Source organism: Eleutherodactylus coqui, chromosome 4 (genome assembly GCF_035609145.1).
Source record: "Eleutherodactylus coqui strain aEleCoq1 chromosome 4, aEleCoq1.hap1, whole genome shotgun sequence".
Lineage (NCBI taxonomy): Eukaryota > Metazoa > Chordata > Amphibia > Anura > Eleutherodactylidae > Eleutherodactylus > Eleutherodactylus coqui.
The window spans coordinates 238,159,297-238,179,524 of NC_089840.1; the positions used below are offsets into that span (position 1 = coordinate 238,159,297).

The window sequence follows — 20,228 nt, forward strand, 5'->3', positions numbered from 1 at the left end:
GATGTGATGAATGAAAGTAAAGACCTCAGGAAGAGGTCAGGTGAGCGTCGTAGACTGCGGACCTATCCTAAGGATTGGTCACCAATATTCGAGTCCTGGAACACCCATTCAAATACGCAAATGGTTCTATGGGATGAGCAAGGTATATTGTATATGATATGAAAAAATGGTGCTTTATACCTTCAATAATTCTATCTAGTTGGCCATCACTGCTAAATACAAAGCTGGATCACAGTTGGTGGAAACCTTTCGGCACTTAAGGGCGAAGATTCATTTTGGTGCTGCTCCCTACCTTGGAGCTGCTCTTGATGAGTAGTGCCCCTACATATTTCCACCATGCAGTTTTTATCACCTCTTCATAGGATAGGTTATAAAGTCCAATCAGATCAATGGGGCCTCACCACTGAAACTCCACCGATGCCAAAAACAGGAGTCCTGTGTTCCCTTTTTCTAATCACTGCAGGCTGCCTGCACCCATTTGTGGTGACATGGAGATTGCATGACGCAGCTGTTGAGCAGCACCAATCCAATCATTTCAATGGGCTTGACAGAAATAGCCGAGTGCAAGTGCTCAACTATCTCTGGCAATCCCAATGAAGATGAATGGAGTTATGCATGAGTGACTTCTATTCAATCTCTTCCTCACTAGGGGGTACAGTGAGCTTCCTCACTGGGGGGTACAGTGAGCTTCCTCACTGGGGGGAGGGGGGTTACAGGCAGTCCCAATGAAGATGAATGGAGTTGTATTATGCATGAGCGACCGCTATTCAATCTCTTCCCCAGTGGGGAAGGGGTACAGTGGGCCCCTGATCTCAAGATCAATGGGGATCTCAGCAGTGAGACCTGCATCAATTAGCCTTTTATCACCTATTCCATGGATAGGTGATAGCTGATTTTCGTACAACACCTTTAACTCCTGCTGATTGTTTAACTGCCCATCATCCCCTTTACTCAGCACAGGGAATAAAGCTCTGCCAGGCCCCCTAGCCACATGGCTGGATCTGTCCATTGTAATATACTACGCTCCATCTTTCTTTTTGGACAGAATACAATGCCTGCTGACTGTTTTCCATCTTTATGTTGACATTGAGTGATGCCGACACATAAGAATGGAGAATTCCAGCAAATCAGAGCAAACCTTTGTAAACTGAACTCATAAACAATTTAGAGTAGGGCTAATTAGCCAGGTCTGAGGTGATGTGAGGCTCTGAAGTTTTTATTCATGTTGACAAGCTCAAATGAAAAGCATTCATGTTTGGCAAAATCCTGTCAATGATTAAAGGCATTCTAATGGTACCTCTTTGTGGGTAAAGCTGTTTGGTTTTCATTTGTAATGTTATACATCATCTGATGAAGATCCGGAGTAACGCTGCAAACTGTAGGACATACGAATGAAGTTAAACAGCGTTATAGTTCTCTTTATAGCACAGAGCAAATATTATTCAGAAGCTTCTAAAAAATGTCTGATTAAACCCAGATGGAATGACTATTCCTAGTGTATCTGCTTCTTGGATAGACTTGACGCTGGCTGTATATGTAGAAGGATTTGCCCCAATTACATGAATGTTCCCATTTTTTTCATTAGTTGGAACTCTCAGGGCCGGATCAAAGGTTTGTGGAGGCATCTGGATGATTTAGGCCTCTTTCACACGGGCTACAAAATCTTGCTACAAAATGATTGTATGTGAAGCCAATGGTTTCCAATGGGGTCTTGCACATGGGAGATGCTTTGTAGCCTGAAAGAACCCATTGGAAACCAGTGGAACATGGACTGCATATCCTGATCCTTATGTTATTTGGCTTGAAAAAGACCTAATTGTAGGTCGAAACGTTGCCTATCTTAACTTGGACGCAATAAACATGTTCCTTTGTATGACATAATTTTCTGCATCATTTTATGCTGCCACCTCCTCCACTTTTCTACTTTGCATGTTCTATGGGGCTTAGGTCCATAGCCCCTAGGGTGGCTTTGCATTTATTGCTGACGCTTAAGTTTTGGAAATAATTTTTTTCCTCCCCCCCCGAGTGGATTTTCATTCCGCGGGTTGTCTTTGCGAGTGCCGTGGTCTCCTCTCTTCTACAGCCTAACATACAATGTTAGACAGTCCGGATCTGCAGTATAATTGACTGGGAGATCCAACCAATCGGCATGGGCATTTCACTGGTAGATACTACTATTGCTGAAGTGTATGCAATGATTGGCTGTCTAGTAGCGACTCTCTACAGTGCAGTATGGTATTACATGTCCTGTACTATTTTTTACCTGTGCCTCGATGACCTGATCCGTTACCTGTGCCTCGATGACCTGATCCGTTACATGTACCTCGATGACCTGATCCGTTACCTGTGCCTTAATGACCAGATCCGTTACTTGTGCCTCGATGACCTGATCTGTTACCTTTGCCTCGATGACCTGATCCGTTACCTGTGCCTCGATGACCTGATCTGTTACCTGTGCATCGATGACCTGATCTGTTACGTGTGCCTCGATGACCTGATCCGTTACTTGTGCCTTGATGACCTGATCCGTTACCTGTGCCTCGATGACCTGATCCGTTACTTGTGCCTTGATGACCTGATCCGTTGGGCACCAAGTAATGATTTCTCTATTTTTCTGATACATTATGGACTCAACATGACCCCAATGAAACTCCTGTGCTCTCTATAGAAAGTGGATGAGTTTTTCCAGCAGTTCTTTTTGACTCTTTGGGTATATTCACATGGCAGAATTCAACTTGGATTTTTCCACGTGATTTCCGCTCCTAAAAACTGCAACAGAAATCCATAGCTGAGCTGCAAATGTACGGCCATGGATCCACATACAGATTTAGTCCTTTAATGTTCCTTTTGTATTACTTTTGAATGATGTTTTAGGGATTTTGGAACCAATTACCGGTTTACATAGTTATGGTTTCAATGTAAAATATTTTTACATACAGGTGTTGTCCCCAAACCAATTATTATTGTATGTTGAGGGACCAGTGTACTACATTGCTGTGAATTGAGTTAGCTCCATGCATCTGTCATGTAAAGGATTGCTCCATCTGTAATTCATGGCCAAGTAATTGGTTGGTCACACACATTAGCCTGCATTGCTAACTACTACTCCACAGTCCAGGTAGATAGTGCAAAGGAGTACTGAACAAAAGGAATGATTACATTTACTTTGCTGCTTGGTAGAACTTGAAGGACCCAGGAAGTAGATGCTTAAGTATTTGGAGTCATTGAGCAATCTCTGTACAACACTGAAGAATATTTTGACATTTTTGCATTTCTCTATATGCATTTTTTTAGGCAATAATAACATAAATGCCAAGAAATTACACACCTTTCTGTAAACTAATTGATAACTTGACTAGTGTAAAGGGCTCCCTTGAAGGGTTTAATGGTTCTATGACGACGGGTTGAGTTGGGCCAACTTGCCTCGTGTGTCAGAAATTGCTCCAAATTTCAGTGCTACCGAATTGAGCATGCCTGAAAAGTTGTTTTCTGATAGGTTGGGACACCTGGTAAAAAAGAGTAATTTCTACTGTGCCATCAAGAGAGCCCAGGAACTATGTGACCGAGCAGGGGTGCTGCCGGGAAGCTGTGGGGAGACTTATAGTCTGCAGAGCCAGAGAACAAGGGCCTGCAGGAGGCAGAAGGAACTGCAGAGAGAAACTCTAATTCTGCCTGTTGCTCTATTGAGTAAAAGACCACTGGAATTCAGAGCCATGAACTGTTTGAAAGACCAAGACAGCGTAAGACCATGCGGCAGAACAATCAGACCAGAAGGAGACATCTGGAAGATTATCAACATCAGGTCTTAAATGAGGCCGGCCTCAATAAAAGGCATCAAGTATGCATACTTAAAGGGTCAGTGGTAGCAGACCTGCTAGCATAGATAGTGACAGTAGCATAAACACTAAATTTATTATAAGTTACGAGCACTCGAACCTGGTTGAGAGGCTAATGCATTGTAAAATGAACTTTGCCTGAATATTCATTAAAAGACTTTTCTAGGAGAAAGAGTTAGGACATTGATCATAACACGGTCAGTTTCCTTCCATTCATCCTGCAAATGTCTGTTCAGTTCTCTCACAGAAGATAGACTCTGTTGATATTTCTTGATCCAATGTTCCAGTTCTTACCAAAGATGTTCAATAGGGTTCATGTTGGGACTCTGTGCAGCCAGTCTGGTCATAGGACATCCATATCCTCAACCCAATGTAAAACACTATTGTGGCAAGGCGCATTGTCTTGCTGGAAGTATTGCTGACCATTCTTAGAGTATTGTCACATTGTCAGTAGCACATTATGGTCTAGATTGTCAAGGTGCACCTCAGTGTTCATGGTTCTTGCCGCTACAACCAGCAGACCAAGGCCATGGTGCATAAAATATCCCTAGACCATAGTAGAACATCCACAGTTACTTAACTGTTGGCACAACACACTCTGGCAAAAGCTGATCCCAGGCTCCTGCACACTCAGGTACTCCTATCTGATCTGAAGATGGAGCAGCGTGATTCATCACTTCATAGAACGTTCTTCCATTGCTCAACTGCCCAAGGACGATGCTTCTGTTACGATTGTGTGGGTAAACTACGGTAAGCTCGGGGCCCACACGATCGTGACCAAAGAGTACACACACACACACACACAGGTGCATACGGATTTCTGGCAAACTGACCCTGTTCTACACGGGTGGTTGATTTGGCCCTTATGTTATGTTGCAATCGTGACCAAAGTAAACTGGGTATGCACACGGGTTTCAAGCAAACTGACCCTGTTCTACCCGGGGGATGACAGTGCCCTACCTAAGCGGGGACATTGCCCCAATAAGGGAAGCCCAACGGTTGTCGGATCTGGGTCCTAGCTGATGCTAGGAGCCACACACCAGAACAGGACACATTCACATGCCACATGACAGGGACTGAACAACAAGACACACAGAGCCAAAATACACAGCATACAACAGCCAAAATGTAACCACTAGTAACAGATAGGAAGCTGAACATAAATACCAGGTATTAGTTGACATTTTGTACAAAACATGAAAGCTAGCAGGCCACTTCACGGCTCCTGGTTATACTGCTAGTCCCTACACTAACCAGGAGTCCAGCAGAACCAGACACAGTTCACACAGAACGCTGCAACAGGACAGGACACAGATAACAGGTCACACAGCAAGCTAACACAAAACTGACAGAAAATAAACGAACAAACGGACATGAACCAGGAAGACACAGATCACACGTCAAGCTTCAACAGACAAGGATTCATGACTGCTCACCCAGAACACCAGACAGAGACTGACCAGGAGCAGGGTTTATATGTGAGCACAGACCCAGGTGATTGGCTAGCAGGAAGTACCACACCCAGCCAGCTCAATCAATTAACCCTGTGAGGGCTGTGCTGCTAGGAAGCTTAGAACTACAGATCCCAGCAGCACACATAACAGCTTCTTGCTCCTTTCTAGATGGGCCAATGCATCTTCTTTGAGAGATCTTGCTAGACATATGCAGAATAAATGGAGAGAAATACCAGCTGAAATGTATCAATTGTTAGTAGGAAGTATGCCACGGAGAGTATCCAATGTCATTAAGGCCAAAGGAGCCCCACTAAGTATTAACATATGTAAATAAATACTCCTTTTAATTCTTGCTCAAGTGTCCAATTACTTTTGGTAGGCTGGCGTATCTAATCTGTCTTGCAGCCACCATTACATAACAAATAAATGTGCACCAGTTCTTAGACTTGACTGAATTGCTTCCACATGTAGAATTATCAGAAATGAATTGAATTATTGACATCGGGCTTCTTAAACTTTCAGTTGGCACCACACAGAGACTCATACTGCACATACATGAAATCACTTCACTCCACATTAAATTTGAAACAGTTGTTTTTGGCTCCACACCCTATTTGTATTTCCAACTGGTTTTGGCTATCTTCACATCAATGACCATAGTAATAGGAAAATATACTATTAAGCACATACCAGTGAAAGTCTAACTTACTGGACTTGGACCTTGAGTGTATCTACATATTAAGGAAAATAATAAAATATAAAGAGCTGAGCTTTCTTAACTATATGTTTAATATAGAGAATGTATCTCTATGTGTTTGGTAGCTGCTACTCTTCTGGAAAGTGATATTATATTTCTTGTAGAATGGAAACCTTATAGAATGGGCTCTACTGCTCCTACAGAGGGATTTCCTGTCTGTCTAGAAATAGCCTTACACATTTCAGAATATCAGAACTGATGAGTCTTGCGTTCTGCACAGCATCAGTGATGATTGTTTGACCTGCATTTAAAGTCTCCTTGGGAAATCTACTGTTGTAATAAAATCCAACTGTTGTGTCTAGCTTGGTGTAACGTATATGACATACAGTTGCCTGCTATAAGTTGTTTTACTGCTTCTTAAATTGCAGTTGTATTTGACATATCATATGCAGACTGACTGCTCTGTGCCTGGGACTAGGAGGAAGAGGAGTTGGTAGTATTTGAGGCATGCTGTGTCATCGAGTCTATGACCTTCTCTGTGTGCGGTGGATGTAACTCAGGAGAACCACTTCTAAGGAATGGCAGTGGGCTTGCCTCGCCTCATGCAGAACATGGAGCTGTTTATTCAGTGGGAGCCACTTGAAGTGCCAACTTGACCCATCCTCTACAACCACCAACAACATTTTCCCTTTGCTTTCGTCAGGTTTCCTTTTTACTTGTCTTTTTCTTTGGGTATAGGTTTACTTATCAGTTAACCATGTAGTTTGCAGAAAACCGCTGATTGATGTGTAAGCCCTACAAATAATTTGTAGTGACCGGACTGGTGACTTTGAATGACGTCTGAGACCGCTGACACGCACTGTGTGTATTTGCTATTTCCCTGGTGGGTTTTGTTATATACTAACTTAATAAGTTGAAGTCCCTGGGTGGCACGATATGTGAGAACAGAAGGCCACACAGCATAGCGTATGAAAGATGAGAGGAAAAAAGAGGGAGCGGAGCAAATCTATATAGCGATGTTTTAGTTTGAGAATTTTTATTTGTTTTTCTCCTCCCTTATTCTATATATGGGAGTGGGATTGATCGATTCTTGACCAGTCTGAGAGGGTACAGTCAATCCATGAAACGTTACACCTTCCAAGGGGACGTGCAATTACATGAGATAAATGTAGGAAAAAAAATGTGGTAGTAGGCACAATCCCTTTTGACTCAAAGAGGTTAAGGCATGTGTTTAAGCTCGACTCCTCTGTTTTTATAAAAAATTAATCCGGCATATAATAATAGACGTGTTTCGGAGCCGTTACGCCCCTTCCTCAGTATTTTAGCTAGGGACACACAGCCAGCATTGGTGTGTTCTCTTTGCAGAAGAGTGGAGCACAGAAGGCCACGCAGTATAGCTTGTGTGTTTTTGCGCCCTGTTTGGCGCAGCACAGTTCAATTACCCAAACCCCACTGCTGCGTTAGTTCTGCAAACAATTCATAGTTGCCGGACTGGTGACTTTGAACAATGTCTGAGGCCACAAACAGAGAACTGCAATATGCCCCACGCCAAAGCATAGTTTGTCTGTCTGCTTTGCTGCTATATACATTTACAGCAGCAGAAATATACCCTCTCCCAATGTACAGCCACATTTCATATAGGCATCTAAATGTGATGCAGCTTCTTTCTCTGCTCGCTCCAATAGAAGCCCATTTACACCCTCTGATGGTATACAAGCTTTCACATCCAGCAGCAATATATCAACTGCAGAATATCTGTCCCTAACAACAGACCACATGTTTTATAGGAATATAAACATGATGCAGCTTATCTGTCCTATGCTCAACTGTAAAATGGCCGTCTATGTTATAAATGGTTAGGTCATGTGATATAAGCATCCATTGAAACTACTACCCATATGCAAGATGGAAGACACATTTAGTGACATCAGCAATGCACCCTGACTACTGATTGGCTGCACGCTGAACCCTACAGCAGGCATTATGGGAAATTCAATATTCCCACAATTTTTGCCAAAAAATTAGTTTAGACTTACCCTATTTGATTTTGTGAAACTCGAGATGAATTTATTGCCTTGGCTTCTAGGCTCAATGTAGTTTTTTGATTTTTGGGGTAAAAGTTTTTGTATTTGTGTATGGTATTATGATCTGACCTTGTAATAAGAAATTTCCTACCAGGTAATGCTTTAATAATTGGAAGAGTGACACCACTAAAGAAAATGAGTGAAGTGATAAAATTTAAACTGTAAACGGAAAGTTGAAATGTAGGAATTGGTTTCTTCATAATCTCTCCTGGCATGAGCAATAAGCTACTACAGCTGAAACATGTCCTAAATAGAATATTAAGGTAGAGTACCTTCTAATAGTTCCATAGTTCGAAATGTCCCATGGTTTGATATGCAAATGTTAGGAGGTGTGACGATGACTGGAAATATGGTGAAATCATAGATATGGAACCAGATGTAAGGATTACGCTGGTGAACTTGACTTTTACAAAATATGCAGTCCAGTCAACCCTCCTGGAAAAACCAAGATGACTGCACCACTTCTCTGACTACCTGTGCATTGGTAGTCTAAGACACTGCACCCTTTTCGGACTGGCCAGCTGTGCTCATGTGAGCAGCGTTGACCAATCAGAGCAGCATGTAGTTGTAAGGGGGGACGGTGGGTATGGTGTATCGCTGTTTATCAATAGTATGATGCTGTTTTCTTTGCTGTGGACAGAGGAGAAAGGGAGTTTCTCCTGGTTTGTGCTACAGGGTTGTAGCAATTGTCCTATGAGCAGTTTTCCTTCGGTAAAAAGGAAAAGGAGTGGCGGATAGTGAAGTCAGCTCCAAATGATTCCTCAATTCCCTCCTGTCCGACAATGCTGAACCCACCTCAGCGGGCTTGGAAGAGAGTTATCCCCCGTCATCTGGACATAGAGTCGCTACAGGTATTCTCTGCTAGTGGACCTATAGACAGTTTAGAGTGACAATTATCGCTTATTGCTGATTCCAGTCAACCGGCAAGGACTTTGATTAAAAAACATTCATATGGAGTCTTGAACTTTATTGACAGACTGAGATACTGTAGAAAGCCTCAAACCTGCAATCACTTACATAGTGCCTTGGACTACAATGCACAGTGTACACCAGGTAGTCACAGAACCTGTGCAGCCATCTTGCTTTTTCTGGAACTAGAGAGTTGATACAAGAAATCCTCTTTGCATAAAAACAAAATCCACCAATTACAGCCATATGTGGCTCGAAACGCGTAAGAGCAAATCACTACTACTCTTAAAGAAGTATGTGCTGGTAATAAACATTTGTAAATATTTGGGACATTTTTTATAGAATGCCTGGATTTTTCACCTGTTTCTGTATGTCTGAATGCCAGCTACCAGTATGTCTACATAAGATTATGGGACAGTACACACGCTGGTGAGCTGATCTTTTCAGGATCAAGTATAGAAGGAAAACTTTTCCATTTCCTTTTTTTTAATCTCCTTGGATTCCACATAATCTTGCAGCATGTTGGAGCCTATCAGTCCATTCCAGGCACATCTTCATGAAGACTCAAGTCAGCATGTTGTCTGCAGCTGTGGCAGGGGCTGTCCAGATGACCCATTCATATTCATTCATCTTGCTGTTGCTCTTCTCTAAAGTCTTCTCTAAATCATATGTAGTCTTTTTCATAGAAGTATACTGCAGTCAATGAACTTTGAGAAGCAACATGCACAATGGTGAATGAAGCAGTATTTAATAGCTGCCCATGTTGCCTACACCTGTCTTTACACACAAGGATTGCCATAGAGAAATTGTACCAATCCCCAATTAACATACAAATGCAACTCAGACTATAGAAATAGATAAATTGTATGATCGGACAAGTCTGGTGTTACATATTTCAGGGGTAAAACAATGAAAACCAGGGAAAAAAATCAAATATGTCAAACTTAATTCTCGTCTGAAAGCAGATAACTCAGTTCGTGACTGTCAATCCTCCACTGTTAATGGTAAATTATGCAGGAACTCGCTATATGCGAAAACCATAAAGGATATGATTACTTTTGACTGATTGCTTTTTGAATAGTCCATCAAAGATTAAAAAAAATTAAAGGGGTTGTGCCATGATGGAAAGCTATTCCTTATCTACCTAATAGCGAATTATTTTCCGATCAGTGGGGCTCTGACCACTTGAGCCTCCATTGATCCTGGGAACAGGGCCCTGCCATCTCTTGAAGTGTGGGTATTGTGGTTGCACATGTGCATTACCACTCCATTGATTTGAAATGGAACCACTGGAGATACACGAAAACTTGAACTATGCCATATAGACTACAGTCTAAGCCCTCATGATTCATACAGGAGGAGACACAAATTAGATATTAGAAAAAACTTTCTGACAGTGAGGGTGATCATTGAGTGGAACAGGTTACCACAGGAGGTGCTGAGTTCTCCCTCAATGGAAGTTTTCAAACAGAGGCTAGCCAGACATCTGCCTTGGATGATTTAGTGAATCCTGCATTGAGCAGGGGGTTGGACCCGATGACCCTGGAGGTTCCTTCCAACTCTACCATTCTATGAAGCCTGCATTATGGCACACAGAGGCTCTGTGGTTCCAGACTACATGAGATGCCATTGCTTTAATTCAACACCTGAGAACATGACACAATGAACAAAAATAAGACGAAAAACCTCCACATGAAATTAGAGGTGTACAAAAGAACGACATAAGCCTATAGACATCAATACGGTGCTGTTCTATAACTAGCAGACTGATAATATGGCCATGCACATAAAACAAACCCTGCCTGTAGTAAGATTCAACAGTCATGTATTAAGTTGGTCATACAACTTTAGTAGCGGTTGGCTGAATGCCTGTAATACCAAGCCTGCTCACTACAGTAACGACTTTACTGTCTGCTTCCTGCAGAATTCAGTTCAGTACAGGAGTGTGCCAGCCTGGCAAACAGCTGATTAGTAGTTGGCTTGGACAACAAACAGCTGCCAATCTACCATTGATGAATTATCCTGACAGGCCATCCATAATTTGCAGGCAGACTACTCCTTTAAGGACATGCACACTGCACACACACCTGTTTGCACATGCTTTTGAGACCCGCGGTTTAATCTGGCATCGATGTATAGCCAGTTTAGTTAAACACGGCTTGCATTCCTTAGGTCTGGTCACGTGGGCATATACGGGTTCCGGCTGCGTAATATGCTGCCATTTCTGTGACAAAAAATTGCAATTCCCTGTGAATTTTGGTCATTTCTATGGGTTTATGTGTGCATGTTTACACAAACAAAAAAAAATGGAGAAGGGACCATTGTTTTGTTTCACGGCATATTTGTGCAGGTCCATTCTCTTCAATGGCCTATTTTGGTGCATAATACATACCAAAATAGGACATGCTGCGCCTTTTTTGACTCTTTATTTGTATAGCACCAACATATTCCGCAGCGCTTACATAGACAGGGGGAATACAGAAAGACAAAAAATGCAAATATTACAGAACCACGGTTACATGTAGTAATCAGTTGATGGAAACAATAGGGGTGAGGGTCCTGCTCCAACGAGCTTACATACTACGAATAGTGGGGTGATACAGAAGGTAAAGGGGCTGGAGATGTGCACGGTATGGCGAGGTGGAGAGTGAGGGATGCTATACTCAGACAATGGTCAGACATTTAGCCGTGTGACAGCAGAATCAGTATGACTGCGGGAGCGGTTTATGATGGCTAGCAGGGATTGCAGTCAGTAGGTCAGGGAGCATGTTATCAGGCGGAGTACAGAGGGGTTTGTTTAGGGAATGCGGTATGCCTCCCTGAAGAGGTACATTTTTAGAGCACGCCTGAAGTTCTGTGAGTCCTACATTGCTTGGGTAGCCTTTGGTAATGCGTTCCAGAGGACCGGTGCTGCCCTGGAGAAGTCTTGGAGGCAGGAATGAGAAGTTCGAATTAAAAGGGCGCTCAGTCTGGTTTCATTAGCAGAGCGGAGAGCCCGGGCTGGGTGATGGATTGAGATGAGGGAGGTAATATACAGGGGCGCTGCACTGTGGAGGGCTTTGTGGATGAGGGTAGCGAGTTTAAATTGAATTCTGTATTTACACACCTGAATGAACTCATTGCAGTCAATGGGTTCTATGCACTGGGTATTTCGTGCTTGAAAATTATGCACATAGTACACTGCGCAAATATGTCCTTGTGAACAAGCCCTTAGGGAATGTAAAATATTCTGACCTGTGCAATGCCCCTCTAAAAGATTAGAAGAAAGCATCGTCTCCTTATAAGCTTGACAGAATGGTAATAAAACGTCTCATTGAAATATCACGTAGCATCATCCATGGTTTATAAGTTCACGGCAGACAAAGGTAGGGAGAGTCTACCATGGAATGATGTTGGTGAAGTCTATTCTTGGGGGGCTGGTAAACATTGACACCTACCCCCCGGATTGATTTGCCATGTACCATGGATGCTAAGTATAATATTGTTGCATTTCCATATGTTGTTGATACACTATTTGTATCGTTTGATCTTACATGTCTTGCACCATAATATCTTTCCTGATATCTTGGATGTCTTGTGATATTTTGCATGTATATCTACTTCTATCACTTTAAGTAAACTTGATGTAATATTTGGCCTATGTATATGTGAACCCATTTATTCTTGTTGTAGAACTCCCTATAAAACAATAAAACAGCTTGTTCAGCCAACAACTCTTTCTTCCGACTCCCACATACACAGAGATGCTCAGTTTGGCTGAGTGTTCCTTGTATTTTTCATGGTCACAGTAGAGAAAGCTGCTGCCAGACAGCTCCCCAGGGAGAGCAAAAGAATGAGGCATTCACATTGTGTCCACATCATCTGAAAGGGTAAAGTCGAGAGGATGCCATTCATATGTGATTGTTGGCCATCCTCATCAAAATTGGTGGGTTCAGATGACCTTTCCCTATTGTACATGGGGTTTTTACTTCTGTTCATCTGTTCCCTCTCCTAATCTCTCTAGGTGAGAATGAAGAGGGGCAGATGGAATGGAGTAGCATATGAATACAGGATCAGACCACTCAAAGGGTTTTAAACTTTATGAACTTTTGTAACTTTCGAGCTCCATCCCTTAATATGTTGACATTTCTTCTCACTGAAAGGATAGAAAACAAAGATCATACATTTTATCACATTAACCTTTTGCAATCCAATTTTGGATTTAGGGTTTCCTAGGGGGCTTTCTCTTTCTGCCATTATACAATGGTGCCATCTGCTGGCTAGAGCCAGTACTGCAGTATGGGACATGCTGGAGAGGCCCCTGACAACAGAGCGGCCAGTAATCTACAGTAAGAATTTCCTGCCGGACGTCTTCCAACAGCTGTACAGCCTTCAATCAGAATGTCTTTAGACGTCAGACAGTGAATTGGAAAGGGTTAATAATGATGGGCATATTGACTCCCTAAGTGTAATGGGCAAATGATAGGACATATTGATTATGTTCTGTATTACCCATTGCTATGTGAGGAGCCCTTGGCTATGATTGCTCTTGTTCTTTCAAACAGGAGCAATGGTTGTTCAGTGAATGGAGGCAGAGTGCACTGAGGATCTCTTCTGGCCACCTACCTCCATTCACTGTGAACAGGCAGTCCATCAAAGATGAGAGACTGCCTGTTTACACTGAGCATGAAATCCCTTTCTAGTCACTTTGTTCCACTGAGCTAGATTTCTTGCTTAGTACCTGGTCGGGTCTTGTTTTTATATAGGACAACTATAGCTGAAAATCGTTCAGTCACCCTTAAATTGTGACTGCTAGAGGGCCGGAGCTAACGAGAGAGGCTGAGGAACATCAAGATTGTACCCGAGCTTCGGGCTGTTGGCTGGAGATAGTGGGGACTAGAAAGTAACTGATATCTGGAGTACTAAGGAAGTGCGCAAGCTGTGCATTGAGTAAGCCAGTTTAAGAACCATCGCACAAAAATATTGAATTAATTGTGTTCCTCTTCTGTGGAGAAGATTTCAATTATTTCTACAGAACTGTATGGGACATGTCCCAAGAGGCCAAGTATCCCAAAGACTAAGTACTGTCCCTTTAAGGGCTGAAAGGCCTAAAGACATTCCCATTGTGGGAATTTTATGTACAGTTTATAACTTCAGTAGAAATTTATATCGTTAACCCTTCGTGCTGTAGGCTGATCTCTCTGCAACTATCCTTGAGAGGGACTCCCACTCTTATACAGTCCCTAAAACTTTCAGCTACGCAGTTGCATACTTTTAATTATAACTAGCGATGAAGGTCATTTACTGACTGTACTATAATGTAAGTTGTGTAGTCCCAACATATGTTCTCAGTCTGTATATTTAAATGTCTGGAGTTTAATCATCAAGACAGTTTAATGTTGAATTGAGGGAACTTGTCACAGAACCAAATGTAGTGGAAACAGCAAAGCACATTTTCATGAAGCTCTTATTAAGTTCTGCATGAAAACTTATTTGTAAGTTAAAATCACAAGCTTTGATTCATTGACCTAAACCTGATGCCAAGTAAGAGATTTACATGAGAAGGGCCAAGTGAGAAGCCAACAGGCTGCCAAGCCTTCATTTATGCAGAATACTGTTATTTTCTGAATTTTAAAACCTGAATTCACATTGGATATTTAACAACTCTAGCAGCACGTTGGACCTCCTTTGACCTTCAGAACCTCAGCAATTCATCATGGCATAGATTCCAATATGTATTAAAATTGATCTGCAGGAATATTGGCCCATGCAGACAAAATAGCTTCTTGTAGTTGCCACAAATTTAGATGGAGGTGCTGACATGCTCTGAATACCTGACAGGAAGGGTTCATCAATTCATGCTGCTTGTACCAAATTCTGATCCTCCTATCTGGCTTCCTCTGAGCAGGTGATGTTATTCCACCATTCAGTGATCCAATGTTTGCTCTTTTGCACACTTGAGTCTCGCTTTTCTGTTTCCCTTACACAGCTATGGCCTAAGTACTGGTCAGCTACTGTTATAGCCCATCAAGTTGTGCATTTGGACTTGTTAGTTGGACCACCAGCATTATATTTTGCTTGACTGGGCAGCTCCTGTTCATCAGAATGATTCTTGACACCTTTCAGGGACGATTTGTTTACATCCATTGGATCCCCTTTCACTAGATGTTTACCTTGATCACACCATTCTTGGTATACTCTCAATGCCATTGCATGAGAAAACCCCACAAAGTTGGCAGATGTTCAAATACTGGCCCTGGTTAGTCAAGCACCAATGACCAGACCCTACTTAAAGTCACTCAGATCACACAATTCTCACTGAAACTGATCCATGGAGAGCTTACTTGATTTTATGCTGCACTCCCAGCTCACGGGTCTAGTTTCCATACAGGGAAGCACTTTAATAAAGTGACCATTCAGTGTATATTACCTATTTAGATTATAATTTAAAGGAACATTCTAGTGGTATGCTTTTTTAGTTTTACATTGTATAAAGTAGTCGTCAGTTCTGGCATCGCATGTATGGTATCATGGTTGGATGCCAGAGAGAAGCCAATAAAGTGACCAACTGTTATCAATGTAGTCACTGCTTATGGCCAAACATTTCCACTGCAGGAGAAATGTAACATCACACAGCGGACACTTAAATGAATGGTTGCCCATGTAATGAATGAATAAGCCAACTTAGAGCAGGAGCTACTTTTACCAAACTGCTCTCTGTTCTGTCTCATAGAGGGCCAATCAAGATTCAATAGAGATAAGTCTTCATGACAACCCCTTTAAGAAACAGTAGCTCAGTGGCTATGCCACGTCTATCCTTGTCGTTTGACTATGCTTTAGAGAACACTGATTTGAATAACATTTTGGCAAATGTCTTTTAATTTCTCTATTTTAACTTATCTATATTCTTTTCATTCCATTTCTAGTTTAGAGGAGGCCCCCTGAAGTATGAAGTGACTGGCTGGCTTCAGATACAATCAGTCCGTGTTACAGATGAGGGGATATACCGTTGCTTTGCCAGGAACAAGATTGGTGAAGTTGTTGCAGGAGCCACCCTCATGGTGCTTACTCCAGGTATGTGTGTAGAATATAGCAATGTAGTGAATTTACTAAGACCAACATTTCATGCACAGGTCTTGAACGAATTGTCCAAGTACGAACAACTGTTGACCACTCTTCAGATTAGGTCATCAATAGTTGATCAATGGAGACCTCGGCAATTAGCCATTCTCCAGAACATGGTTATTGTGTAGGGAGCTAGAAGCCAACAGCTCCATACACATTGCATCAGCCCAGCTTGATATTGCAGGCAGTGTTCGCATTAAATTCACAATGCTTTGCTGGATTCGTCGTATGACAGTTACCACCGGCTCACAAAGGGCCCTTAATGATTTATAGTGGATTTCATTGGGTCATGGCATTTCTTACAGTGTTTTGATGTAAGGATAATGCAGAGACATTTCAAGCAAAGGCACGTAGAAGATGCCTACAGCTGGTCAGCCTAATATAGTGCTATGAATTCTTACTACTCAACTCCTCGATTAACAGTGGTTAGCATCCAGCTGAAAAGGACATCTTAGAGGCACATGGTAGGGACTGCCTCGTCTGTCTTCGCAAATGTCCTTTTCAGTTGTATGCCGGACTGTCTTTTTTAGAGCTATATAGTGGGAATTCCTGTAGGGAGGCAAATACACTATCCTACCCAAAGTAATTGGACACCTGAGCAAGAATCAAAAGTAGACTTTGTTTCTATATGTTAATACAGTGGGGCCTCCTTGAAGGTCAAATGATATTAAATACTCTCCACTGCATACTTTCTACTAACATCTGATACACTTTAGATGGTATTTCTCTCCATTCGTTCTACAAATATCTGGCAAGTTCTCTTAAAAGAAATGGACGCTGATTATTTTTCCTGACCCAACATTCCAGTTCATCCCAAAGATGTTCAGTAGGATTCAGGTCGGGTCTCTGTGCAGCCAGTCCAATTGTAGAACATCCAATGTAAAACAGAATTGGATTTGTGACAAGGTGCATTGTCACATTGTCAGCAGCACGTTATTGTCTAGAATGTCAGGGTACACCACCATGTTCATGGTTTTTGTCACTACATCCAACGGAGCAAGACTTTACTACATAAAACATCCTCAGACCATAACAGAACCACCGCCGTACTTAACTGTTGGCACACCACACTCCGGTAAAAGGCATTCCCCAGACATCCTCCACACCCAGGTATGTCCATCTGATTTGAAGATAAAGTAGCATGATTTATCACTCCATATAACGTTCTTCCATCCCTCAACCATACAGTGACGATGCTCGTTACACTATTGTAGACAGGCCAATGCATCTTCTTTGAGAGAACTCACCAGACATTTGCAGGAAGAATGGAGGGTAATACCAGCTAAAGTGTATCAGACATTAGTAGAAAGTATGCCATGGATAATATCCAATCTCAATAGGATAGAAGGAGGCCTCACTAAGTATTATCATAGGTAAATAAAGGTGTTGTTAGGTCTGGCAGACGTGGGCGTCGCTCTCTGAATCTCTGATTGCCTTTTTCCAGCACATCCATGATTAAATTGGTTCTGCCTCTCCCACCCAGCTGCAGATTGTTTGCCATCTATTCACCACTATATAGATGCCTCAGACTTCACAGCCTGTGCTACAGTGTTATTGTATGAGTTCTCTCATGAATGCGCATGTCGCAGTCACTCCTGCTGTTCCTCTGTTTCCAGTTGGTGCTTTGTCTGCTGTCAGTTTGGTACTTCCAGTTGAGATCTGAACTTGCTTGCTCACTTCTAGAATCTTCATACGGCTTGGTGTTATCCAGTTCATGGCTTCCTGGTGATTAGTCCTAACAGGGTAAGGCCTCGGTCACACGGGCGTTTTTTCCCGCGATTTGCGGATCGCATAACGGATGCGCATCCGCAAATCGCGTGACCGGGGCCGACGATTCGCTGAAAAAGCTGCACCTAGCAGCGTTTTCAGTGAAACCGCCCCGCACTGCCCGCTATTCAATAGCTGAGAGCTGCCTCTGATTGGTCCCTGCGCTCAGCCAATCAGAGGCAGCACTCACTCACCCATTCATGAATTTATGAATGGGTGAGTGAGAGCTGCCCCTGATTGGTGAGGGCTGTGACCAATCAGAGGCAGCCTATTCAGCAGGCGGGGATTTTAAATCCCCGGCTGCTGAATACTACACAGAGCAGTTCAGGAGAACTGCCGGCCGGACGCGGCTGAACTCCGGCTGCAGGGAAAAGGTGAGTATACTTTTTTTTTTTTACACATTTTCAGGATGCTTTTCAGGGAAGGGCTTATATTTTAAGCCCTTCCCTGAAAATTCATCCAGCGCTTGCCGGCAGCCCATTGCTTTCAATGGAGCCGGCTGTATTACCGGCTCCATTGAATTCAATGGGCGAACATCGTTCTTCTCTGCCACAGCTGTAACAGCTGTGGCAGAGAAGAAAGATCTTTATGTATATGTTCTCAATGGGGTCGGTGCTGCCACCGGCCCCATTGAGCGCATATATAGAACACAGCGATGTGCAGAACGCAGATAGGCGCGTTCTGCGAATCGTTGTGTCCTATAATTGATCGCACATCTGCATAAAAAGCGGACATGTGACTGATCCCATTGGGATGCATTTGATCTATAGATCTGCAGATCGCAAGCGCGTCTGCAGATCGGACCAAAAAACGGTCGTGTGACCGAGGCCTTAATCAGCACCCAGGGTCCCGCGCAGGGTCGCCCTTGTCAGGGTGAGCATCCGGGTTTCCAGAGTCGTCTGTCAGCCCTGCCAGTCTGATCCATCTACTGGTTGGGCAACACAGTTGATCCACATTATCCGTAAAATCCCTAACAGGTGTCTAATTACTTTTGGTAGGAATAGTTCACCTTGATAAATGTTCCTGTGTCTCGTGACAGTGGGGCTTTGTACTGTTTTATCAAACCCAAGAAATCAGTAGTAATCAAATTAGTTAAAAATTCCTGTGATTTGAGATTTATTTTTTGCTTCGGCAGCATATTGTGTAAGAAGATGAATATGGAAAACATTTTCTCCATTACGCTCCCTGTGTTTTATGTGATTTTTTTATATTCTCTTCAGACTGTGTACATTTTACTGGTAGGAAAAGAAAATACTTCACACTTATTAAAACGCGGTGTCTGCTCTTTCAATTCTTCAGATCAACTGAACATGACTGGACTGACTCTGCCAAAATTCCGAAACCAGTTACAAGAATACGATGCTGACGGTGAGGATTCGGATTATTACTGAATTCCATAGTACCATGGACACAGTAATCTGCTATGAATAAGAAACCCCATCCTTACAATGGAAGGAATCCATGAAGAAAGTGTATGTTACGACAAGGGACAAATTGAAAGCACTTTATATTTCTCGACCCGCCTTGGAAAGCTTTTGTAGAGTAGAATTTTTCTTCGTAGAAATTTTGAAGAAATTTGAATTTTTTTCAGTATTAATAGTGCAATGATTTTTTTCTTCTATAATGAGACTGGAATGGACACATGTTTAAGTGCTATTTGTACATACAGACTGGGAAAGAATTTCAAACTTTTTTTTATTGTTGGCTATGTCTGTATATTGTCTGTAGTGATCATTATATATTATTTACCACTGAATATTCCGTCTAAACCACAGTGTTTGTGCAGTTTGTACTTTCGGCAAACTGATGTGATAACTAATGTGACTATGTGTACAACCCATCATCTTCGGAAGGAGATGTCACACCTTGAAGTATAATTCTAGACAGAATATAGCTTGGAAGGGAATGGAGCACTTGGTAACGTGAGGTGTGCCTATGGTTGCCACATTGGTCACCCAAAAATACCGGCCAAGGTAAGAAGGAGCGTAGTTTAGAGATGTGGCAAAGGGCATGTTTTTACCTATGTTATTCCAGTGACCCCAGTAGTAACAGTGCTCTCTTTAATGCCCCTAGTAACAATAATGCCCCTATAGTGGATTCAGTATCATCAGTGCCCTCTTTAGTGGACCCAGAAGTAACATTGCCCCTTTTGTGGCATCAGTGGTAATAGCGTCCCTCTAAGTGGCCCCTGTAGTAATAGAGCTCCTATTAAGTGCCCTCCCAAACCCTGAATCTCTGACTGGGCAGCAACCCCGTCATCCAGTGGTGTAACTCACTCACAACTCCCATCAGGATGCCGCTTTACAGCTCATAGTAGATATTTGCTCCTCCCCATGCCACTTGCATTCATGCACCTACAGTGCCGGTACGCAGTGCA

At 42.5% G+C, this 20,228-nt stretch overlaps 1 protein-coding gene across 1 annotated transcript in view; it reads left to right on the forward strand.

Moving 5' to 3' along the window:
- The window catches only part of KAZALD1 (Kazal type serine peptidase inhibitor domain 1), a 42,679-nt gene extending 23,059 nt beyond the window's left edge, over positions 1-19,620 (forward strand). Inside the window, exons 4-5 of the mRNA XM_066600939.1 lie at positions 15,886-16,033; positions 19,151-19,620. Of these exons, the coding sequence (XP_066457036.1) occupies positions 15,886-16,033; positions 19,151-19,242 (240 nt within the window). The 3' untranslated portion in view covers positions 19,243-19,620. The remainder of the gene's footprint in view (positions 1-15,885; positions 16,034-19,150) is intronic.
- The last annotated feature ends 608 nt before the right edge of the window (positions 19,621-20,228 follow it).